Raw genomic sequence first — 26,879 nt, forward strand, 5'->3', positions numbered from 1 at the left:
CACCACGCTATGCAAAAAAAGGATTAAATGCATGTTCCTAAACAGTCGTCCCAGATTAGCATGTGCAGTCCATATGTGCTTATCAAGGACGATTCTTTCCGCCTAAACTGGAGGGGTCTCTTTTTAGCCTGTTTTGACTGCACAGGCTAATCTATGACAACATTTTAACCCTTCGCATGCTGGGAAATTTGTTGTCTGCTAAAATGTTGTCTGCTGAATTTCTAAAATAAGCATTTTGTTCGGGTTTTTTTCAAAGAATACTATCAAAAAAGCAAACAGTTTGGATCCTGATGAGACGCCACGTTCTGTGGCGTCTCATCTGGATCCAAACTGTTTGCAAAGGCCTTCAAAATTCGGTTCCCGCACTGAATGAGTTAAGCGCGTGCATTTAGCTCTATTTTTCGAGGCCAAGGCTCATATCTAGTTAAAGTGTGACGTTTAGAGCAAAATCATCTTTTGAATTGTTGAGTCATGGCCGTTGAATGATCTCAAATTGGTCTTTTGAGCAATTTTTATGCTCCCGTCTGTCTGTATGTCCGTCTGTCCGTCACACTTTTGCGTTTAGGTTTCGAAAAATGCTCATAACTTCTATGTCGCTTCAGATGTAACCTTCATATTTGGTATGCATGTGTACATGGACAAGGTCTTTCCATACGCACACAAATTTTGACCCCTGTGACCTTGACCTTGAACTTAAGGTCTGCGTTTAGGTTTCGAAATCTGCGTTTAGGTTTCGAAAAATGCTCATAACTTCTATCAAAGCGTTTTTCGCGGGCATATGTCATCCTATGTAGACAGCTCTTGTTGTTTACTAAATAAGAGGCATTCTTCACCAGACATGGTAATTATATCTTCAACATCGATGATAGGCCTAATGGCCTAGCAACAACAGAGTTATGGCCCTTGATTTATCCAAAATGGTCTTTAACAGTTTTTTCCCTCCACTGAATCTTCATAATTAAATTATCCATATGTTAAAGATTATTTCTATACTAGACTGGCCTATTTTACAAACTGCTCTTGATGGAAGTCTGCATATATCACTAGGATGAGTCTTAGATTCTGAGAATCATCCAAGTCTTTACTCAAAATGATGAGTACTGGGAGAAGAACCGTCACTCTGTACCTAATACTTTTGAAGTTTTTACACATCATTTTTTTTCTTACTTCATTTCTGTTTCCAGAATTACTATTGGACCATGAAAGCTATTAACTTAAAATGAAAGTTCATAGGCAAGCAGATCTTAATGATGGAACTCTCAGTTCCAAAGAATCATAATTCTTTAATAAATATTTTCAGAGTGATTGCCTTTTGTAAAATATTGTTATACTTAATTGTGTGCAGGGCATACCAGAACAACTACAAGTATCAACTTAAAACTTCATAAGAGGATTTCTCTCTTTGAAGGTTAGTGCAGAGCAAAAAAACTGTTACCTGCACCTAATTGCCCTTTTGTTATTTTCATGCTAATTTTTAGTCCACATCAAATTTTTAAGACTTTTGTCTGTGTGCAAGGTGTGCTTTGTGACACAATTAATATAATCGCCCAAAGCTATAGATAAGGCTCCAAATGGCATATCAGTCAAGTGGTTTCCAGTGCACATTAAGGTCTCATTGGCCTTCCTACACTGGTCTTTTTGGATCAAAATTATTTTGGGGAGGAATACCCAGCAGCTTGGATAAATTTTATCTCCTTTGGCTCAAAATTAAATATTTTCCCCTGAAACAAAAATAAATACTTTCCCTTGAAAGGTCACAGGGGCAGGTCTGTACATAAAGTCATTGTGAAGACGGAGGGATGCCCTGTAAATAAACTTCTGATCAAGAGAGTGGGATCAGTCAACTGGCACACCCAACTTCTTACATGGACTCTAGAACTCCATAACTTATAATGAGCCACACTGTTTGAAAACGTGGCTTAACCCTTTCAGTGCGGGAACCGAATTTTGAAGGCCTTTGCAAATAGTTTGGATCCAGATGAGACGCCACAGAACGTGGCGTCTCATCAGGATCCAAACTGTTTGCTATTGTGATAGTATTCTTTGAAAAAAAATCGAAGAAAATGTTAATTTTAGACATTCAGCAGATGACATTTTAGCAGAAGACAAATTTCCCAGCATGCAAAGGTTTAAGGCATGCACTGAAAGTGTTGTCCAAGATGAGTCGGTGCCATACTTACAGGATTATCAAGGAAGCCGCTTTCTGCTTTTATGGTATTTTTCACTTAAAAGAAGTCTCTTCTTAGCCAAAAACCAGTCTGGGCGGTAAGCTCCATCCCTGATTTGACTGCAGACTACACAGGATGATCTGGGACAAACCTTAACACACATAACGGCTCACATAATTATAATATTCAATTGTTAAGTATAGTCAGTACTTGTGAACTGTCTAACAGACCTTCCAAGAGAGATGGGTTTTATAAATGAGTTTGTTTGTAGAAAGTCTCTTCAATTAAACTCATTAACTAAACAGGAGTTGATCAGTTTTCTGATGATTTGCAAGTGAGAGTGCAGCAGATGGTCCTCTCAATTCACATGGCAACTTCAAAAGGAAATCCTAACAAAAAGAAAAAAATACATAATATATATTCATTTGGCTTGGAATTTCAATGCACCCAATACTTTTATACAAGAAGATAATAATTGTGGTGTTATTATCAACAAAGTCATTCAGTGTGCCTTACAATATTGTTCTTTTTGCTGAGCCTTCATTTTTGCGTTATCTAAACTGAGCAGCAAGTGCCCATGGGGAGCTATTGTGCTCAAGGGTTCGAATCCCGTTAACCCTTTGCATGCTGGGAAATTTGTCGTCTGCTAAAATGTCGCCTGCTTAATTTCTAAAATTAGCATTTTCTTTGATTTTTTTCCAAATAATATCATCAGAATAGCAAACAGTTTGGATCCTGATGAGACGCCACGTTCTGTGGCGTCTCATCTGGATCCAAAATGTTTGCAAAGGCCATCAAAATTCGGTTCCCGCACTGAAAGGGTTAAAGCCATATTTTCTATTCATCCTTCTTTCTTGCTATACTAAGTTTTAAATATTCCAAAAATCTTATAGTTAGCAAATACATTCAATTACACTTTAAAATAAATATTAAAAATCTGTGAACATGTCTGCTCAACTTAACATTTATAGTAATGCACATTCACATAGTTTGCAGTGAAGACATTTTGATGAAATAATGAAATTTATGTATGCCTTCCACGCCAAACTGATCTCATTATATATACCTCCTTTTGTGAAAACTGGGCATAACGCATGTACATAAAATGTCGTACCAGATTAGCTTGTAGGTTGCACAGGCTATTCACTACTTTCCACCTAAACTGGATGTTCCCTAAGATGACACTTTCTTTTAACAAAAAACACAATTAAAGCGGAATGTACCTTCACAGACTGCACAGGCTAATCTTGTATGACACTTAACTCACATGAATTAAGTCCTGTTTTCCGAGAATCAGGCTCATTTAATTGTTCACAATCCTAACCTACCTGAAAGACAGACCAAGTATATGTCCATAATGATAAAATTGGATAATTAAATCATTTGCTGTCTTTAGTAATTGGCGTTAATCTCTTCAGTAATTGGCGGTAATCCCAGGCAATTAATCAGACACTTTTTGTATGAAGACAGGCTGGCAAGTACAGGCAGTTATTGAGAAAAGACATATCAATTTGGTAAGGCCTTTAATGCTGGAGATGGTTTTACCATCCCCACAGAGGGCAGTGAGTGAGTTAACCCTTTACCACTTAGATACATAATTATTTTCACACACATTTGTAGTCCCTTACAAAGTTATTTTTTTATTTAAGACCTTTCTTACTAGATTCATGTTTTTAAGGCTTCATTTTCAAACCTTAGATACTGATGGGTAGCAAACAGCATAAAACCTGAACAGACTGCGAGTTACTCGCAGGCTGTTCTGGTTTTATGCTGTTTGCACATAACCTTTTTCACTTTGCTTCTTATGGGGAAAGGGGTTAAGAAACATTAGGACTGCACTATCCAGTATGGGCAGTCAATAAAAACTTTCTCTTTATATAAAACTCTTAATTGCAGCTATATTTAAAAAAACATGTGAGTCTAGTATAAAGTTAAGTAGGTAGGGGTGCTATTACACACTCGAGGTCCACACATCATGTAGCCTCTGGCGAGGAACGACCTTCGAAATACACATTTTGAACATACATGCAGTTGAAGGAAGTTGATCATTTATATTTTATTCGCATTGATTTTTCTTCTTATACTGATTTTCCCTTTGCTCAGAAACTGACATCAGTTACATCACAATTGATAAAAGTCCATGTGCTGACTATTCCAAAATGCTTTGTCTCAACGATGTCATGGACCTATTAAACAGTAAAAAGTACATCTTCACAATGCTGATTGAAAAAAAAACACTAGAAAGTACACAGTTTAGTCTCTACAATTTGGCTTTCAGTGCTCTCTCAGTGCGTTCTGGTACATCATCCTCCAGTTATTTGTCATATGTATTACATCATTCCACCCAACAATTACTTTCTTAACAGGGCAATTATCACTTCCTTAATACCCACCATTTAATGTTGTTTTTCATCCACCAATTGTTCAGCCTATCAAAGTGCTTCCTCCGAGTACTCCTCAAAGCCTATTGCGCAATACCTGGGGGTGTGGCTCCTCAAAGCTGATTGTGTAATACCTGGAGGTGTGCTCTATTTGTTGGTTGGGTCAGTGCCAGTTATCTGAGGGTTTGAACTTGAATCTGGCAAGTAGAGACTTCTCTTTAGACACCACAGTTTTTATAAGCGGATGTTTAGACTATAATTATTTTGCTGGACATTTTTCAGAATTTTATTAACATCTCCTTCACCAAAAAAGAAACATTGAAGACAGCCAAACGTAAGCTATGAACCCTAGGTTATGAAGGGTAAACATTGATTATCATTTTAAGTAATTTTGCCTTAAAGTTTTTTCAAAGTTTGGATATTATTTGGTCAGTGCAATAAGTAACAACCTATCTTTAAAAGTGCTTTCTACTGAATATTACAAGCAAATTATATTAGTGTAAATATTCTACATAAATCTTGTAATTTATGTCTTTAAGTGAGAGCTTTCATTGAAAAGGATCCAATGGAAGGCCATTTATTAAATTGGAAATCTAGACATAAATTAACCATCCTTTACCATTGCAAATTCAACTTCAATCCATTTATCTCCCTTGAATAGTATAGACCTTGTTGAAAGAAAAATTGATATCAGTTAGATATCCATCAAAGCAGTTGTAAATTATCGAAAGTGAAATTTTCTGTAATATTAGACGTTTCTGAGTGTGCTTTATCAGCCTAAGTGTAATATTTGGGGACATTTTTGGGGACAATGTGGCCACTCTTCATTGTTGACAAGGAGACCAAATTTCAAGGCTTTGCTTTTTTATTTTTCTAATAATTGAAAGTGAACATTTTAATGTGAATCATATTGTTATCAAAGGGCTTAGAGGCCAGACATTTTTAAGAGTATGGTATTTCCGTTTGAATCTATTTGTTTACTAAAATGCAGTGATTTAATCTGGTAATTCTCAAGAATTTGAAGAAAGCAATATTATCAATTCCTTACAAGATTGAATGAGAATACATTTTGGGAGGCCGTGCACTCCATATTTTACTTCCTTATGATATTGGACTTCCAAAAACCATTATTCTTGCTCCCTAATTTTATAGATATTACCCCTTGTAACATGATTTGTGCTTAAAGTTTTTTCAGATCAAATCTCAAAATAAACCGAGGTATCAACTTGAAACTTAAAAGCTAGCTTGATCTCATTATGGGGATGTGCAGTGCACAAGAACTACAATTGGGGCTTCTCTTTGTTTAGAGTTATTGCCCTTTATTTTTCAATTAAAATTTTGTCTTGAGCATATCTCGAAAAAAAAAAAAGAGAAATGATCTAAAAACTTAATATGTAATTTGATCTTATTGATGGGATGTGCATTGCACAAGAACCATAACTCTTGCTTCTGTATTTTGAGAGTTAGTGCCTTTTGCCAAATTATTAATTTTAAATTTTGAATGGAGCATATCTTGATATTTTAGGTATCAGCTTGGCATATCATAGGTAGATAGATCTATATGATGTGAAGTGCAGTGCACAAGAACTGTAACTTCTGCTTTAATAATTTTACAGCAAATGTCAAAAAGAATTTTCTTCTTGAATTTTTTTTCTTATGTAAAAGGACAAAAAGGTATGAAGCTTGTTATAAAACCAAGTCTTACGAAAGCAGCACGAAAGTGACAGTTCTACGTAAAAGAATTGATTACAAATAAATGTACAGCATTTAATGGTGGTTTGTTAATTTATATCTTGAAATATTAGTTAGTCGTAATATTGAGTAACATTCTGTTTCACGTCTTCATTTTGAAATGAAACTTACTGACATTTAAAGTCCCATCATTATCACATCTGGTATTTCAAGTGTAACTGTGCAATTACCTATGATGTTCTATTTCTGTTATTAGGTTATTCTGCAAGCACAAAATTATAAACTAGCTGTTTATTCTTTTGAAATGGGCTAATAAATTATGGTAAAGTTACGAGTGAAAGGGCAAAAATGGTTGCGTAATAGGCCTCAACACAGGATGTGCCCAATTGTGCACAGCCTAGATACGAAACTGAAACATTTACAGTTTTTTGCATATCTTTTTAAATTGTGAAAATGCCAGATAAAATTATAAATTAATGTTCTTTGCGGTTTTATAATGCATTAAAGTCGGTAGATTTCTATTGTTCAGTTGTATGTTTGCATTGCAAGTTCACGAAAGAGGTTGAAGGACAGACAGCTGTCTTGAAATTGAGATGCCTTGGACTCATTTGGGTAGGGCACATCTAAAAGCATGGCTGTTTAAAGACAGGGAAGATAAATGTGTCAGGTATTGGCTGCACATAATCTCTGAAACCAAATATAGCATGAAATAGATTATGCATGTTGAGCAATTAGCATAATTTTTTCATATTTTAACTCGGTGATCCATTCCTGTTTATGGTGATTTGTGGCCTATAATACTAGTATACTCTGACCTCATTTTGAATAGCAGCAGTGCTCTGGATAAAAAGGTTTAATGCCTGTGCGTAAAGTGTTTTCCCAGATTAGCCTGTGCAGTCTTTTCTTAAAGGAAGATTATACGATTTTTATATGTGTTAAATTGTAATATATTGAAAAAAATATGATACAATAACACAAAATAGGCAAGAAAAATTATACATTGAAGATGAATTTCATAAAATGCAGCAAAGACATATTAGCGCCCCGAGCCGATTGCAACAAAGATATTTTGTACATATTTTCCTACAATAACCGAAGCATTCGTCTTTTTATTAGGATCAGAGTTAGTGTTCGTGTGTCGTATTAATATATATATCGTTGCAGGAAATTAAAATGATTTACATCATACATGCATGAAATACATGCTGGCGAAGTCGACTGTACAGAAATTTTTGATTTCAGAATTGAATATCTGGCTTATTTTGCATTTTTCGACACATGTTTTTCTTAACTTTTATTTTAATTTATATTGAAATATATGCATAATAAGTTTTTTACACATTTTATATAAATTCATAAATATTTGACAAAATGGTATAATCACCCTTTAATTACTCAGGTGACAATAACATAATAAAAATACTTTAAAAACACTAATTTTAAGATAATAAGATGTAATAACCTGTTGATTTCCTACAGCTTTTACGAAAAAAAAAAGAGTAGTGGCTTCTATCAGATATCAACAGCTCTGTTGAGGATCACATCCTTAGTCAAGATATTTACATAAAAAATCATTTACATAAAAAAAAAATCAAACTAATGCCTAGGTTTCTTATAGACTAGGCCCTGTTCTATTATCTACCGTTCCAAAGGGAGTAAGAACATAGAAATACTACACATCATCTTCCATGGGTAATTATGTGCGTACTTTTGTCGGTCACAGTCTTAATAGTGATACTCATCTGGATTTTTTGCATGCAATTATCATCAAATGTTACAAAAAATTATTTTCCGAATGCTTCAGCTCGCAATGTCTTTATTTTTCAAGGAGTTATTGCCCTTTGTTTCTTATGTTCTTCTCTGTTAGACTTGAAGTCTAGAGGCAACGATAAAATAGGTGGTCTTCTGAAGACTTCCACCTGTCAGTGCAGCAAGTCCTGTAGGCTCACAGGTTCTGAGAATACATTTTGCCTCATGGCTCGGTGCTCCCTGCTAATTCCTATAGGACACTTCCTGCTTAAACTGGATTTTTGCAAAGAAGAGACTTCCTTTAACCCTTTCCCACTCAGAGACAAAGTGAAAAATGGCTATGTGCAAACAGCATAAAACCAGGTTCAGGTTTTATGCTGTTTGCTGCTCATCACTATCTAAGGGTGGAAATGAAGCCTTTACAACTTGAATCTAGTAAGAAAGGTCTTTAATTAAATTTAACTCTCAAACAGAAAACAAACGTGTCAAAAACTTTCCTAAGTGTTAAAGGTTTAAACGAAAAGTACCATATAAGAGCCGTGGTCGGTGCCTGGTCCCTGGTAAATCCATTATCCTGCCTCAAGCTCCGGCTCCCTCTCAAGCAGCTAACCATGATGAAGTTGTCCATCCGTGGTTTGATGTTTTAATATTTCTGTGATATGTTTTTACAGTTGCGTAAACTTTTACTCGAAATTAGGAAAACAGCTGGGAAAGTGTTAACTGCTTTGGCATAATTACCTTCCTGAGTCTTTAAGTTACTCAATTAATTTGAGTTAATTTATAAATCAGAATGTTCTTCCTTTAAATGTTTACTTTCACAGATTCTGTGTAATAAAAAATTAATATGTTTTAAACATTCAAAGGAAAGACTTTGACTTTGTCTTCAATTTGGCCCAGTATTTGTCAAGTTTGGAACTATTTCGGAAGTTATGTAGCATTTTAATGTTTATGAATATGACTTTAGTAAGAAGATTTGCTGACCAATTGAGTCACGTTCTGGGAAAACTGGGCTTAATACATGTGCGTCCTAACAGGCTATATCAGGTACAACACTTTCTGCTTTTATGGTGTGTTTTTTTTTTAAAGGAAGTCTCTTCTATGCAAAATTCCAGTTTAGGCAGGCTAATCTGGGACAACATTTTATGCACATACATTAAGCTCCGTTTTCCCAAAGTAAGGCTTAGATTGACCCCTATGAAGAAGTATGATATATTGTTTGCACCTGTCAGGCAGGTGGATGGTAGATTGGTCTACAAGCCATTTATGTATTTAAAAAATATCTAGAGCACCATATTGAGTTTGTGATCAAAAGTCAAGGTCAGAGGGATTCTCAAAATGAAATGAGCCGCGTTCTGTGAAAAGGGGGTTTAATGCAGGTGCGTAGAGTGTCTTCTCAGATTAGCCTGTGCAGCATGCTTTTACCAATTATCATCAAAGGTCAACTTGTCAGAGTTCAAGGTTACAGGAGCTTTTAACATGAAAACCATTTCCACAGAATATGCTTTCACCCTTTACCACTTAGAAAAGCACTTTGACACATTTGAAGACCTTTAGAAATTCAAATTAAATTTAAGACCTTTCTTAATATATTCAAGTTCAAAAGGCTTCATTTCCAACCCTAAGATACTGATGAGTAGCTAACAGCATAAAACCTGAACAGACTGTGACTTTATCGCAGGCTGTTCGGGTTTTATGCAGGTTGCAAAAGCCATTTTCACTTTGCATCTTATAGGGGAAAGGGTTAAACTAAGTAAACTAACTGAGTATGCTGGTAAGTATTGAGGTAAGGAAGACATTCTTTTGATTTTGAGACTGAAAGATCAAGGGTCAAAGTCATTTGGCCATTACATTTTAAAGCACTTGTAAACAATTAGAAATATTGACAACATGGCTGCAAGTTGGGGGCCAAACATGTTGATAGAACATATCTTGTTTACTATGATTGTTCTGATTCCAGGACCAATGCCCTACTGTTATTGCCAAACAGTGTACTTCAAATACCTCATGATTCCAGGACCAATGCCCTACTGTTATTGCCAAGCAGTGTACTTCAAATACCTCATGATTCCAGGACCAATGCCCTACTGTTATTGCCAAGCAGTGTACTTCAAATACCTCATGATTCCAGGACCAATGCCCTACTGTTATTGCCAAGCAGTGTACTTCAAATACCTCATGATTCCAGGACCAATGCCCTACTGTTATTGCCAAGCAGTGTACTTCAAATACCTCATGATTCCAGGACCAATGCCCTACTGTTATTGCCAAGCAGTGTACTTCAAATACCTCATGATTCCAGGACCAATGCCCTACTGTTATTGCCAAGCAGTGTACTTCAAATACCTCATGATTCCAGGACCAATGCCCTACTGTTATTGCCAAGCAGTGTACTTCAAATACCTCATGATTCCAGGACCAATGCCCTACTGTTATTGCCAAGCAGTGTACTTCAAATACCTCATGATTCCAGGACCAATGCCCTACTGTTATTGCCAAGCAGTGTACTTCAAATACCTCATGATTTCAGGACCAATGCCCTACTGTTATTGCCAAGCAGTGTACTTCAAATACCTCATGATTCCAGGACCAATGCCCTACTGTTATTGCCAAGCAGTGTACTTCAAATACCTCATGATTCCAGGACCAATGCCCTACTGTTATTGCCAAGCAGTGTACTTCAAATACCTCATGATTCCAGGACCAATGCCCTACTGTTATTGCCAAGCAGTGTACTTCAAAAACCTCATGATTCCATGACCAATGCCCTACTGTTATTGCCAAGCAGTGTACTTCAAATACCTCATGATTCCATGACCAATGCCCTACTGTTATTGCCAAGCAGTGTACTTCAAAAACCTCATGATTCCATGACCAATGCCCTACTGTTATTGCCAAGCAGTGTACTTCAAATACCTCATGATTCCATGACCAATGCCCTACTGTTATTGCCAAGCAGTGTACTTCAAAAACCTCATGATTCCATGACCAATGCCCTACTGTTATTGCCAAGCAGTGTACTTCAAATACCTCATGATTCCATGACCAATGCCCTACTGTTATTGCCAAGCAGTGTACTTCAAATACCTCATGATTCCAGGACCAATGCCCTACTGTTATTGCCAAGCAGTGTACTTCAAATACCTCAAAAGTTTAATGCTTGAATGTGCAGCATATTGAAAGCATAAAACATGCTGCCACATTCTGCCTGTGAATTGCAAGTTATGTAAACAAAGTGCACAGCTTCAAAGCATTTCCTGACACTTATCAGGAAACTGCAAACAAACAGTGACTAAAAGAGCTTGCGCTTTATAAATTCTCTGTTCTGTTACCTGCAAAATTTAATTACCAGCTGTTGATTTAAGAGTGAGTTATCAATTATCAAATGTGCACTTTGTCTGAAATTTAAATAAACACTGTGCAGTGTAGGGAGGTAGAGTGTTCTCCCTAAAAACCAAACTATATGAACTGGGATCCTTTGAAAACTGAACCAATTGTCCCTTCCGGGGTTTTCCCAATATGTTAAATTGGGAAATCCTTTGGCATACCACACTCCCTGTGTGATACCAAACAAATTCAGTGGTATGTTTTTTATTTCCAGTATACAAATTTAGACTAGTATTCCATCTATCCGTATCCGCATCCGTTTCCGCAAAATCATAAACGCCTATTGCGCTTGCCGATATGCGGATGCGAATTGAATAAGCGCTGTGCATTTCAACTTGTTCTATTTTTTTGCGGATATGCAGATATGGACAGATGGAATACTAGCCTAACTGCCATATTCTTGCAGTTGTATTCTGATATTACAATTTGCCTGCAATCACTTCAAATAAATGCCTGTACGACTTTAATTTTTATGCAAAAGAAATCCAGATAGATCTGACTTCTGTTTCTTATAACCAGTTGGAATACTTAAATTTTTAGCACTGCATGTGGCTAACTAAAAAAACTAACTATAATAGGTCATGTGGCAGAATTATTATAATTATATCAACTTTATACTAGATGCATAAATAATATTATTAATATTATCAGATTTCATACAATACCATTTTAATGGTTCCATTTTTATATGATTATCATACAAGCATAACATAATGGCAGATGAATGCATAATTTTCACCACATTTCCATTTCAATTATAATTGTGCGTTATAACTGACAAGTCAATTCAATTTTATAACAAGATTGTCTTTTTCCATCAGATATTTTTGGGTGTTTTCAATTTCACTTTGCTTACATGAAATAGATCTATCAATTAACATTAAACCATATTAGCAAAACAGTTATCATGTTTTTACAGTTTTTCAGCATTGAAGCAGAGTATTGTCCAACAAAAAGCAGTCGATTAACATCAACATTTATAATTATTGCATAAACTCTATCTATAATGCCCTCTGGCGGGGTGCAGAAACTTGGCAAAAGGAGGGCTTGAACGGGAGAAATCGTGTATTAACAATGCGATGCATGTGCCATTCAAGCCCTGTTATGTATTTTTTCATATCCATAATCTGGTCCACGCGCAGTTACTTCCCTTCTCCAGCTTTCGATGACTTTCCAAGCATAAATGAGGAACTGAATAAGCACCAGTTTCCTCATGCATGCAGGGATAATGACTATTTCAATCCACTTTTCAAGTTATACCATTCTGCACTCTCTTGACAACAGCTTTATTTTATTGGCAATGTCAAGAAGTTAAGGTTATTTACTCAACTTTTTCAAAAGACTATGCTGTAAATGTAAGTGTTTATGTACCTTCAACGTTCCTGCTGTAAATTTCAAAATAATTCCTCATTTCTTACTTTGCGCGGCTGCATTTCAACTTTGCATTAATCTACTGTTTAAACACATTTTAAATCGAAAACTGCCTATCCGAAGGTAAAGCCTCATCATTTCGGATGATGACCGAGTGAGGCATATGTAAAACACAACCTTAAACTGTATTGAAATAATCAAATTATTTCGTCGATGTCGAATGAACAAAACATATTGTTTTCAATGTTATTGAAAATTATTTTGGTATGTGTGATTTGTTTATGCAATAAAAGCGAAAATAATCTTTTTTTTTTGGCATGTTTAAGATGTAAGGTTTTTAGCTGTTAACGTGAGGCAAAATGGGGTAAACAGAAAAACAGTGATACTCAATTGCTTATTATGGAGAAAAAAAGGGAAAAGTTAGTTTTGAAAATGGCATGATATAATTGTTATTTTCAGTATAAGAATGATATGTGTGTGTTATTTTCAATACAAGATATACCAATGAAAACTGACAGACATGAAACAATTTTTTTTTTGTTATGTGTGTTTGGTTAAAATATGTCAAATGTCAAAGAATAATAGGTCGCTGGTTTCATGGAATTCACATTTTTCAAAACATACATGTATCACATCAAAAAATATTTTATCAGCTTTCAAATCGTGACATCCCCAATGTAACAAGCATATGCAACTAACACCCCAAGATTTATTACTGGATTATCATAGCAACAAATCACAGGGCATCCATGAATATTAAAAAGGGCCACCCCGCTAACCCCTTATCTGCACCTATACATGAACAAACACAGATAACCCTGTCACATGGTTCACTTTACCCATTCACTCACAAAAATCAATATTGTCACAGATACCTAGCTATTTTTAGTGTTTCACCAAAAAAGCGTTTTCAAATTATACAAAATATTTGCACAACAGCTGAAAACTGCGATTGAGATCCATGACAACGAATTAAAACATTTAAATTGGAGTGCAGCATAATGCGTTGAGATTAGCTGATTTACAGTCCTCAAGTGGTTATATACAGATACCTTTCAATTAAGAAGCGTTTGCATGTAGCCACAAATTTAGTTTTTTTGAGAATTTGAGTCATATGATGTATGAAACTTAAACACCTTGTAAAACTCCAAGGGATGAACTTTTGTGAAGACAAAAATTGTGGTTTTATATTGGTAGCTTCAATAAAGCTTGTGAAACACAGGAGTGGCTTTCAAGGAATTCGAATCTTAGCATTTTTTGTGTCAAATGTTTATGTCTGATAATACATTTGGGCCAGAATTATGCAATTGATCATACCTTAACCCTTTCCCTGTCAGAAGCAAAGTGAAAATGGTTATGTGCAAACAGCATAAAAACCAGAACAGCCTGCGAGTAACTCGCAGTCTGTTCAGGTTTTATGCTGTTTGCTGCTCATCAGTATCTAAGGGTTGGAAATGAAGCCTTTAAAACTTTAATCTAGTAAGAAAGGTCTTTAATTAAATTACATTTTTAAGGGACTACAAATGCGGCAAAATACGTATCTAAGTGGTTAAGGGTTAAGTGCAGGCATGTGTCTGTCTTATGATTGTGAGTATAATTATGATAATTGTATTCTGTTGTATTAACATTCAGACTTTATTGATGTACTTAAAGTATAAAGGATTACAGTTTGGATAACGATCTGAACTTACACAATTGTTCTGTCCATAAACTTTATTTTTACCTATTAAAAACTTTTATATGGCGAGTGAAAGGGACTTTTTCACAGATATTTGACAATGTTGAAGTTTGTCAGTAAATGCCTCCTCATCTTCATAGATTTAACATAATTAAATAGCTCATTCGAATAACAAAATATAAATGAGCCCTGGGATAACAGGGCTATGCATGTGCTCAAAGTGTTGTACTTTGCACTTTGCACAGTCTAATCTGAGAGGACACTTTCTGCTTCTGTGGAATTTTTTGTTTAACCCTTAAAGCGCTGGAGCTGAATTTTAAAGGCCTTTGCAAACAGTTTGGATCCAGATGAGACGCCACAGAACGTGGCGTCTCATCTGGATCCAAACTGTTTGCTATTCTGATAGTATTCTTTGAAAAAAATGAAGAAAATGCTTATTTTACAAATTCAGCAGACGACATTTTAGCAGACGACAAATTTCCCAGCATTCAAAGAGTTAAAGGAAGTCTCTTCTAAACAGAAATCCAGTTTCAATGTATTCTCTTGTCTTGCTATTTGATTTGAATTGTTATGCAATTATTTTATTTCAAAATGGGCCGTGCTCTGTGAAAGAGGGATTAAATGCATGTGGGTAAAGTGTCATCCTTGACTAACCTGTGCAGTCAGCACAGGCTTATCATTGATGACACTTTCCGCCTTAACTGGATTTTTTCTAACAAGAGACTTTTGTTGAAACAAAAAATATCATAAAAGCGGAAAGTGTCCTCCCAGATCAGCCTGTGCAGACTGCGCAGGCTAATCTGGGACAATACATTACACACATGCATTTAACCCCTTTTTCTTAGAGCACGGCCCAATTACGTTAATTTTAATTCAAAATGTAATATTTTGCCAGACTTACAATCAACAACAAAAGGTTTAAAACCTTGATGCTTGCTTTGACAATGCCATTGCTTTGAACCTTTTTAATATTTTATTTTTTTGTAGTTCATTTTGTTGCATTTTTTTATATTCTTCATTTACTTAATGAATTATCTGCCACTCCTTAACTGTGCAATGTTCCACATTAACCAAAGAAACAAAAGCAGCATCTATTTGCTGACCACTGGCTGCCAGATTGCCTTCCACTGCAATTTACTCCAGGAATGACAGAAATGCAAACTCAGTACTAGTATTATATTAAGGCCATTGGTTATGATATACAATTCAAGCATGTCTAGCAATACATTCCATTGTACAGGGAAATAATGAGATTGGCAGGAATTTCATTCATAAATATTTGGCTGCAAGCATCTCTGGATAATAACTTAATAACTCATTGCTTGGCCAATATGAAAAGATGTACTGTATTCAACTATTTAGGAAATCCTCTCAAACAGAAATAATATTACTATTAATTTAACCCCCCCCCCTCCAAAAAAATAAAAATAAATAATAATACTGTTTTGAATACCCTCTCACACCGGAAAAAAACACTCTTATATTTGCCCCCCTCCCCCCCCCAAAAAAAAAAATATTTTTTTTTTTTTTAGAGCTGGCCTTCAATTAGCTTACACTGCAATATGATTCATGCAATATGATTCAGGTTATCTCACATCCACATTACAGGATCCCTTACCCATGACAGGCCCATCTGAATGAATGATTGATACCAGAAGCTGTGCTGGCCCCTGACTGGAGCTTCATTCTCATTTATAAAGGATGAAATGACCATTAAGGCATAGTTGTGGTCAATTTATTTCCACCAGAATGGTCAGTAAAAAGGAGGGCAAATATAAATGTGATCCTAAATCATGATTGGTCCATTCATATTTGTTACTCACAATTCTGAAGTAAATAGGTGCCAGCAGGGGATTGATGCAAATTCATTCATTCATATTATTTCCCACCAGCACAGACATTTTCTCATGAAAATGTAAAAATAACCAATACCTGGTATTGCTTAAATAAAAAGATCACAGAAGCATACACATATGTAAGTATAACATTAAAAATGTAGAGGAAGCTTGTATAAAGCTTTTTGCAGTGTTTTTGTATGTGCTTTTTTTAAACTTATTTCCGGTGAAAACAATATCAGAACAGGGACCTATACAAATAGGTCTCTGATCATAACAAGGGCTTTTTTTTTCGCTTTTCCCCAAAATCCTTTGGAAAATCATAATAACAAAACAGAATGCTGCACTAACAGCAAGCTGAATATTAAGAACCAATTATTCCATGTAAAATCTGACAAGATTGTTAAATATGAAATATTGAATATACAATTATTATTAATAAAAGTTCAGAAACCTAATTAGGAAAGAAATTATTTTTATCAATTTTTGTTAATGCAATATTTACTAGTGTACAAATAAATAAGTTGTGTTCTGATCAAAAGTAAAACTCTGTTACAAAATGTCTGTCATTTACAAAGAATGTAAGGTTGTAAAAGGTTAAATTATTTTTGTTTATGGCCATGTCAGTAATTTTGACGCTATTCAGTTGACTGACAAAGTGATAAAACTGTGATAAACATCATATTTATTTATACCTTCATAGGTTTTCATGCTTAAACAGTTGAAAGGGAAGCTGTCACTGCATTTTGGAGTCCCATCTTTCAACAACATTGAGGCCTTAGAAAATCTGATAAAGTGGACAACATATTGCTGGCTACTGTACAAGTTGACACACATAAATATTCCGGATGACACCATGGGAACAACATATCAACAAGTGTTAAAATGGTAAAATGGTGATAAGCATCAGAAATTTGTCCCCACACAATTGGTGGATATAATTATAAATGTCTATCTAAGGCGTCAGTATCAACATTGAAAGAGATGTTTGTCCATTAAATTAGTCAGGTAGAGCCATAATGGCTTTTCATTTTCCTTGTTTAATGTGATACTGATGTAAATATAATGTTTCTCACAGTTTTTATTAAAAGAAAATGAAATTCTAATCATTTTTCATTTGCTTGTTCTCTATATGAAAATGTCATTCACAGTAAAAACATGTCCATTTGTATGAGCCTCTCTATTGAAAAACGGGGTTTAACCCTTTGCATGCTGGGAAATTTGTCGTCTGCTAAAATGTTGTCTGCTAAATTTCTTAAATTAGCATTTGCTTCGATTTTTTTTAAAGAATACTATCAGAATAGCAAACAGTTTGGATCCTGATGAGACGCCACGTTCTGTGGCGTCTCATCTGGATCCAAACTGTTTGCACAGGCCTTCAAAATTCGGTTCCCGCACTGAAAGAGTTAAGTTTTGTCCAAGATTAGCCTGTGCAGTCCACACACTTTTCTGGCTCATCAGGGATGACACTTTCCACTTTAATGGAATTTCTCATTAAAAGGAAGTCTCCTTTAAATAAAAATCCAGTCTAGGCAGAAAGTGTCGTCGCTGATAAGCCCGTGGGAACTGCTAAGGGTAATCTGGGACAACACTTTAACCCTTTCCCACTAAGAAGCAAAGTGAAAATGGCTAATAACTCGCAGTCTGTTCAGGTTTTATGCTGTTTGCTGCTCATCAGTATCTAAGGTTTGGAGATGAAGCCTTAAAACTAGTATCTAGTAAGAAAGGTCTTTAATTAAATGCAACTTTCTAAGGGACTTCAAATGCATAAAAATAGGTATCTTAAGTGGTAAAGGGTTAAACACATGCATTAAGCCCCTGTTTCCCAGAGCGATAATCATGTAGGAGTAGTGCGTGTCCTCCAAATAAGGTATGGTTCATATAAGCTGTTTGTCAGTTACCTCCCTTTGAATAAAACTGCTAATTTAAAAAACACAATCTCATTTTAAAGTCTTTAAAAATAAATCCTCTTCTTCTCCGGTTTTGGATGGGATAGTACAATCACCCTGGCCAGGTGAAATCCGCTTGTTTTTATAAAGATTTAAACCAGGTATGGACTATTTTGATAACCGGTCTCTTGTTGAAACCCCTCATGGCTGTTTACCTTTTTACTTAAGATTATTATTGAGGCGAATTTTATTGGTTACTAAGAGACGTAAACATACATAACCAGTTAAATTTCGAGTACAAAGTCTTCCCGAATACAGAAACGACAAAGGCCAAAGATTATTGACTGATTGTTCGTTTCCAATAGTTACATAAGGCTAAACCTTAAGTAAAACATGTTGGTCCAAGTGACGTGACTTAAATCATATAAGAATGGAAACTCTGATCAAAATGTACTTGAGAAAATAGAATGGCGCGCAACAGGGACACTTCAGATTATTAGCAATTGCGCCTTGCGGACATAACAGTTCCCCATTTAGAAGAAAAATGAGTCAGTTTTTCGGTCACATTGAAATCTCCTGATCTTATGTGATCTGTTATAATGTTCTAAGCTGTTATTCTCAGCATCCCTTGAAGCAGAAAATTGTAATCCCTTAATGCCCTGGGATCCCTTCCCTTCTGCTTTTAATTGACAAAAAAGTGGGAGTGCAGTGGATTGCCTATTACCACTGCTAATAGGATGTTTCTATAGTCATTGAAATGGTTACTGGAGGCTTAGAGAATTGATATGCCATAATTTAGAAAGTGTTCAGAAATCTTCTTAAATTGTTTGAGTCGACAGATTTAACCTGCTTATAAGACTTTGACAATTAACCTACTTTGAACGCCAATATTTGCTTTAAATCTGATATTTTATTCTGCTGATAAGTAATTAATAATTAAGGGATTATTTTAATTATCAGAAAAAACTGTACATTTTTGCCTTGTATATGAAATATATTTATATTTATTTAAATTGAAATCAATACACCAGTACCTATTGTACTGAAGTTTTTAATACAAATGATTGTAATTGTGTTTGTCGTATGACAAAATCACTAAGTAAGAATCTAATGAGCCTTGCTCAGGGAAAATGGGGCTTAAAGAAAGTGTCGTCCCAGATTAGACTGTGCAGTCCACACAGGCCAATCAGGAACAAAACTTTCCACTTGTACATTTTTTGCAATTAAAAAGAGTCTCTTCTCAACATAAATCCAGTCAAGGCGAACAGTCTCATCCCTGATTAGCCTGTGCTTACTGCACAGTCTAATCTGGGAGGACACTATATGCATATTAAGCCCTGTTTTCCCAGATAGTGGCTCAAATCAAGGAGGACAGTTATTTTTTGTTCCATAGGTTTACAGTTTTGCTATCATGGAGTTATGGAGAAATAGGCAAGAGGTGCCAGTGTCACAAGCAAATAATGCCCAATGTTAGTGCTGACTTCAGCGGCTATGCACTATATGTGGTCACCCATCATGCATTCCTTGGCCCATTAAACAGTGTACATGATGGCATTATATGGTAATGTACTTGGGTAAAGTTTGACTAAGCTGCTTACGCAATTCGTAGACTTACGCACATTTTTTTAAATTCAGTCTAGTTTCTTCAAATTCTAGCTACATTAAAATTTGGTATGTTTGAAATGAAATATATAATATAATGTACATTGTAAGTAAAAATTAGTTTGCCTGAATCGGAAATAAATGAAATTCAATTAAAAATATGTGCGGTAGTCTAAGACTTGTGTAAGTTGCTTAGTAAAACGGTACCCAGGTGATTATTTAATATGTCCGTATCTGTTATGTGCCTGTCTGCACATTGTGCAGATACCTGGTCAACCACTCGTATCAATGTCACAAATAACTACATAGAACATGGATGCTCTACAGACCTCCACATTTGTGAAACTAAATTCTCTGTAACCCAGTAGTACATCAAGAGTTTTGAAGCAACGTGTAATTTGCGTGAAAATCAACAAAAAGTAGGCAGGGGAAAAATTATGCATTTACATATTATATTCAATTTGACTGAAACTCTATCACTCGGCTTTCTTCGATCCTTTTTTAAATGATGTTAACGGCTGTAGAAATAAAGGCTTTTGAAAATTGTAAATCCCTGAAGTGTTACCCGGGTTATTGAAACTATTCATAAACTTCTACATGGATATAATCTCAGCCTGTACATAAATAGCGGCTTGGTTGATATTAGACGTCTGCAACGTCTTTTGTCCTTTTCTTCACTTAAAAGTATGTTATTCAACTTGATAATGAATAGTTGACCCTGTTTTCTGTAAAAAAAGAAGATTTTGGTTGATTTCTTTGTTGGATTCTATGGCTGAGTTTTGTTAATGTGCAAAGGCATGGAGGGAAGTTTAAGATGGAAAAACAAGCGATACTAATCTGTCAAACCTGTTGAAAACTTATACCAGGGTTGATCAGATTTTTTGTGACAGAGACAAAGGCTGTCACTTGTTGGGTATATTGGGCAGCAAGTGTCACGGGCAAATCTTGTTAAGTTTTACAAACAAAATCCACTGATTGCAATATGGGATAGAAGTTATCCGCTTACATTTCATGATCTCATTTTCGGCTGGACAGGTTACATTTCATTTTAAGCACAGCTTACTTTATTTAAGACTTCTTCATTATAAACTGATTAAATACGATCGTTTGGCATTTTTCATGAGTTGATCTTATCTATGTTCACTTGAAAGACGAATACTGAATGTTTAAAATAAGTTTTTCTACAATTGAAAAACTTCATAAAATGTTCTTTTACAAAATAACATGGCCTGTTTATTATTTTCTAATAAGTTATTAACTCATTGTATTGAAAGGCATGTTTTCCTCATTATATTGTAAAGTATGTTGTCCTCATTGTATTGCACTGCATTTTGTCCTCATTTTATTGTAATGTATTTTCTCATCATTGTATAGTAATGTATGTTGACCTCATTGTATTGTAATGTATGTTGTCCTCATTGTATTGCACTGCATGCTGTCCTCATTGTATTGTAATGTATGTTGTCCTCATTGTATTGTAATGTATGTTGTCCTCATGTTATTGTAATTTATGTTGTTCTCATTGTATTGCACTGCATGTTGTCCTCATTGTATTGTTATGTATGTTGTCCTCATTTCATTGTAATTTATGTTGTCCTCATTGAATTGCAATGTATGTTGTCCTCAATGAATTGCAATGTATGTTGTCCTCATTGAATTGTAATGTATGTTGTCCTCATTGAATTGTAATGTATGTTGTCCTCATTGTATTGTTATGTATGTTGTCCTCATGTTATTGTAATTTATGTTGTTCTCATTGTATTGCACTGCATGTTGTCCTCATTGTATTGTTATGTATGTTGTCCTCATTGTATTGTAATGTATGTTGTCCTCATGTTATTGTAATTTATGTTGTTCTCATTGTATTGCACTGCATGCTGTCCTCATTGTATTGTAATGCATGTTGTCCTCATTGTATTGTAATGTATGTTGTCCTCATGTTATTGTAATTTATGTTGTTCTCATTGTATTGCACTGCATGTTGTCCTCATTGTATTGTTATGTATGTTGTCCTCATTTCATTGTAATTTATGTTGTCCTCATTGAATTGCAATGTATGTTGTCCTCATTGAATTGTAATGTATGTTGTCCTCATTGAATTGTAATGTATGTTGTCCTCATTGAATTGCAATGTATGTTGTCCTCATTGAATTGTAATGTATGTTGTCCTCATTGAATTGTAATGTATGTTGTCCTCATTGAATTGTAATGTATGTTGTCCTCATTGTATTGTAATGTATGTTGTCCTCATTGTATTGTTATGTATGCTGTCCTCATTGAATTGCAATGCATGTTCCCCCTATTGTATTTCAAGGTATGTTGACTTAATTGTATTGCACGGATCTGTCTTCATTGTATTTTAATGTATGTTGTTTTCATTGTATTGTAATGTATGTTGTCCTGATTGTATTTTAATGTATGTTTTCACCATTGTCTTGCATTGAATGTTGCCTCATTGTTTTGCAAGGTATGTTGGCCTAACTGTATTGCAATGTATGTTGTCCTGATTGTGTTTTAATGTATGCTACCCTCATTGTATTTTAATGTATGTTGTCCTCATTGTTTGGCAATGCATGTTGTAATTGTTTTATTGTAATAAATGTTCTCCTCATTGTATTGCAATATGTCATGTCTTCATTATAATATATGTTGTCCTCATTGTATTGCAATATTTATTATCCTCATTGTATTTCAATATGTGTTGTCTTTACTATATTGCAATATGTGTGTCATTGTTGTATAGCATTATCATGCTGCCCTCATGGTTTATACAAACTAGTTACACTTTTTCATTATGGAGTAAAACTAATTACTGCACAGTTTCCCTAGTTAGTTTTTTTTCAAAGCTAATTGTGTGTCACATGAGGTTGAATCTGAATGTTAAATACTCACATTCATAATTCACCATTCCTTTCATCATTCTTGTATGTTTTGTATTCCCAGATGTTTAAAAGACATTGACCCTTTTTTCTTCAAAGGGGAAAACCACTTTGTGACAAAAAAGATCTAGAGGCCATATAATTATCATTTAGAAAAAAAGTTTTGTTTTGTGTTCACATATTTATGTAATTTATAAGAGATTTTTCTTTTCAGTAATTGTGGGCAAAACTGAGCTAAAGTATTGTCCCAGATTAGCCTGTGCATTCTGCAGAGACTAATCAGGAAAGACACTTTCCGCTTGTATGGTATTTGTTTAATGGAAGTCTCTTCTTAGCAAAAATGCAGTTTAGGCGGAAAGTGTTGCACGTGATTAGCCTGTGTGCATTGCACAGGCTTATCTGGGACAACATGTGATGCACATGTATTAAGCCACAGCTAGGCTTGTGCTTAAAAGCTAGGGTGATCTCAGTTCTTTCGCAAAATTAATACAAAATGCCTGGCAAAAAAACTACACAAATATAATTACAGTAGTTTTAGCTGTCATTAAAATCATCAAACCTGAAGAAATTTAATTACCACTAAATAAGGGGTATTTCTTTTTTCTGCTTAGTGACTGTGTTACAAAGAAGTAAAATTATGCCATTGACTGTTTATGGCTGCGGCTCTTTGTGCACTGTTGGCTTCACAGACATGGTGTCTTCACCAGATTGGTTGAATTGCCCCTTAATATGTTACAATGCTGTCTGCATTTTTCTTTCGGGGTATTGTGTATTAATTGTTTATGTTCTTTAGTTTTGAAGAAAAAAACGTTGAAATCTAGTTAATTAGACTAAATACGTCCTGGTATAGGTACAAATTATACTTAAAATTTAGCCACTTTCCATAGTTAAAGGGACCTTTTCACGTTTTGGTTGACACAATTTTAAAAAAAATGTGTCCCATTTGCAAATTTTCTTTGTAGTTCTGATGTTTGCGAGGAAAGAGTAATACTGAACAGTCACCATGCTCTAAAATATCCATTATATACATCTTTTAAAACCTGAAAATTATAAAGTGTTACAAATACGAAACAATTGAATAATTTGGAGTGTTTGGTTGTTATCGTTATATTTTGTGTCATTTCAAGGATTGCCTAAGTAAAATATTAAGTACATCTGTTTTTGAATGAGTATCATCCCAGATTAGCCTGCGCTATCCAAAAAGGTTCATCAGGGACAAAAGTTTCATCTTTTATTGGATGTTTTTGTTTAAATGATGTCTTTTCCTAACAAAAAATCCAGTATTGAAAAATGAAAAGCTGACTATTTTGTAATCTATAAAAAGAGCAAAACATGAAATGCAAGAGAATGAGTGAATGTGTATGTATTATGTATCAGAGACGGGTTTATGTTACCTATGAGTGCTCTTGGTTTGCTTGCATTCCTGTGAGCACACTTGTCGGTGATATGCCTTTGTGGACTTCCATTACATTAGGGTATTATCTCATTACTGTGGGGTCTGTTGTATTGGTTTGCAGTTAAAAATACAATTGATGAAATGAAGAACAAACTTGAAGAATGCTCATTGTACAGATAAGCACATACTCTTTTGTAACTAAATTATTATATTAAGAGCTTGCAGTTATTAACTTAATATCAATTAGTTTCCTGTTTGCCTGTGATCAAGTGATGTTATGAGTCTGGTCTGGGAAAACTGGGCTTAATGCATGCTTGTAAAGTATTGTCCCAGATTAGCCTGTGCACAGGCTAAGAGAGGACTATTTTATGGATTTTTTCATTTGAAAGAAGTTTCTTCTTAACAAAAATCCAGCCAAGCCTGAAAGTGTTGTCCCTGATAAGCCTGTGTGGACTGCACAGGCTAATCTGGGACAAGCACATGCATTTACACCTATTTTTCCAGACAAAGACACATATAATCTTTGTCTTAAAAACAATGTTGATAATTATGAAATATTTGACACAATTTTGCTGTTGTCATGTTGTTTCCTTGTCGAATAATGTCTTCAGGTAAAGGCAAGGTTGTATTTTGTGATTTTTTTGTTTAAGAAATCCTTTGTTATTGCTGTTTCAAGAATTCAGTATTTGGTTTGAACTAGTATCAAATGATACAGTGAAACCATCTGCATGTGACTTGATTCAAAGTCAGTTAACCCTTTCCGCCATAAGAAGCCAAGTGAAAATCGCTTTTGCAAGCAGCATAAAACCAGAGCAGCCTGCAAGTAACTCGCAGTCTGTTCAGGTTTTATGTTGTTTGTTGCTCATCAGAGATTAAGGGTTGGAAATGAAGCCTTTAAAACTTTAATTAAGTAAGAAAGGCTTTTAATATAATGTAACTTTCTTAGTGACTTTAAACATGTCAAAATATGTTTCTAAGTGGTAAAGGGTTTTTAGTAGCTGTTGACCTTTAGCTGTAGGCTTTCCACAAATGCCCTTCTGAGTGTAGTGTGTCTGCAACTAGAAATAACAAACATGATTACAGTGACTGTGATGTTTGATGCAGTTCTATATGTTGTAAAACAATTAATATTTCTCTTTGTAATGATTTAATGTAAACATTGTTAAATAAGCAATAAAGACTGATTAAGCATTGGGCAGGGGTTGACTTACGATTTTTTGTATAGAGGTGTCCAAAATATTAACAGCAGTATTTGTGTGTATTTTAAAGTTGTATGAGGTCCCTCCGTGCCTGAGACTGCATTATGTATGAACCTGCAGTGTGTACCATCACTGCTACCAACTTACTAGACTCAAGAAAGTTAGGAAACATTTTGAATTATAGCTGCAATCTCTATTTCAGTTGTCCAGTTGTTACTGAAATGTTTTCAACTTTGGTGTTGTCTTGTGTTGTGGTAGGAAGCCGTAGCATCCAGAGAAAGCCCCACCTCTCTGGAATGGTGACCACCAACCAAACTCACTTGCTTATGGGAACAGGCATTGAACCACAATCACCTAGGTGAGACACTATGTACCAACCCCTGCGCTAACCAGAGAGCCCATATTGGCAGAAGCTGTTGGAGCCTGGATTATATAATATATCAACACTGTGTATTATAATAGGTCAACATCATCAGAAATAACAATGTATTAAAAATACTGCATAATAGGTCAACATTTTCAGAAAGGCCTATGAAAATACTGCAGAGTAGGACAAGTTATGAAAGTAAATTACTGAAGAACATGTCAATATCTGTCATCATTAGATAGACCAATGATAATATAGCAGAATGGGTCAACACCATTGGAAACAATCTATGTCAAAAATACAGTAAAAGCAGAAAGACTTATGTTTAGAAATACAGCAGAAAAAAGCAACAATGCATAAACAATAAAGCAATAAAATACCAATGCATTAACAAAACAGTAGAAAAAAGACCAATGCATTAACAATACAGTAGAAACAAGACTATTGCCAAGCAATGTAATTATGTACCCTACCGGCTCCACCATTGTCAGATTTTTTTTATTTGTTGCCATAGAATTTTTTGTTTAGGAAGAAAATGAAATGACGTGCATAATGTCCATATTGCCATCTATCCATGTTTGAAGTTTCATGAAAAAAATATGAAAAACTTTTAAAGTTATCGCAGGATCCAGAAAAGTGTGCAGGATCCACCATTTTCAGCAGTATTTCTAGTCTATTTGTTGCCATAGAAACCATAATTTTTGACGTAGGAACAAAATGAAGTGACATGCATAATCTTCATATTGCCATCTGTCCATGTTTCAAGTGTCATGAGAAAATATGAAGAACTTTTTTTAAGTTATCGTAGGATCCAGAAAAGTATGACAGACTAACGGACACACAGAGCGCAAACCATAAGTCCCCTCCGGTAAAACCGGTAGGGGACAAAAAAGACCAATGCAATCAAAGTACAGCAGGTCAAGGACCAATTTAATGAACATACAACAGGAGGCTGTAGGTCTTCAAAAGTTCACTTCTAATCCACTTATGTTCACATACTTTTTTCAGCAGGATATGTTTCCATGTGTCAAGGCAAGCTATATAGGTTTGGTACTTGCAGACAATTTAATAAGGTACAAAGCATTGTAGCACAGCCTTCAAAGAAAGCATGTTTACAAACCCCATCCTGTTCAGGAAATCTGAAAGTACTCCCCAGACAAGAATCTTAAGTTCATTCACTGCTGTGTTTACAAGGATGTCCATTCAACCAGTTAAATAACAAATACAACAAAGTTCAAATCAGTTTTAACATCAGGAAGAGGGGCTTATCTTTATTATTTCTGGTGGGT

General features: G+C 35.0%; 1 protein-coding gene across 5 annotated transcripts in view; it reads left to right on the forward strand.

The window, feature by feature from the left end:
* LOC127840977 (uncharacterized) overlaps positions 1–26,879 on the forward strand; it is a 60,701-nt gene that overhangs the window by 12,446 nt on the left and 21,376 nt on the right. For 3 of the 5 annotated variants that reach the window (XM_052369450.1, XM_052369448.1, XM_052369449.1), the window contains exon 3: positions 9,948–11,428. The exons of 1 other annotated variant lie outside the window; for it this stretch is intronic. In XM_052369450.1, the coding sequence (XP_052225410.1) occupies positions 9,948–10,747 (800 nt within the window). In that variant the 3' untranslated portion in view covers positions 10,748–11,428. Of the gene's footprint in view, positions 1–9,947; positions 11,429–25,481; positions 25,582–26,879 lie in introns of those variants that run through there. One more of the 5 variants, XR_008030656.1, reaches the window with a different exon arrangement.

The sequence above is a fragment of the Dreissena polymorpha genome, chromosome 8 (assembly GCF_020536995.1).
Source record: "Dreissena polymorpha isolate Duluth1 chromosome 8, UMN_Dpol_1.0, whole genome shotgun sequence".
NCBI lineage: Eukaryota > Metazoa > Mollusca > Bivalvia > Myida > Dreissenidae > Dreissena > Dreissena polymorpha.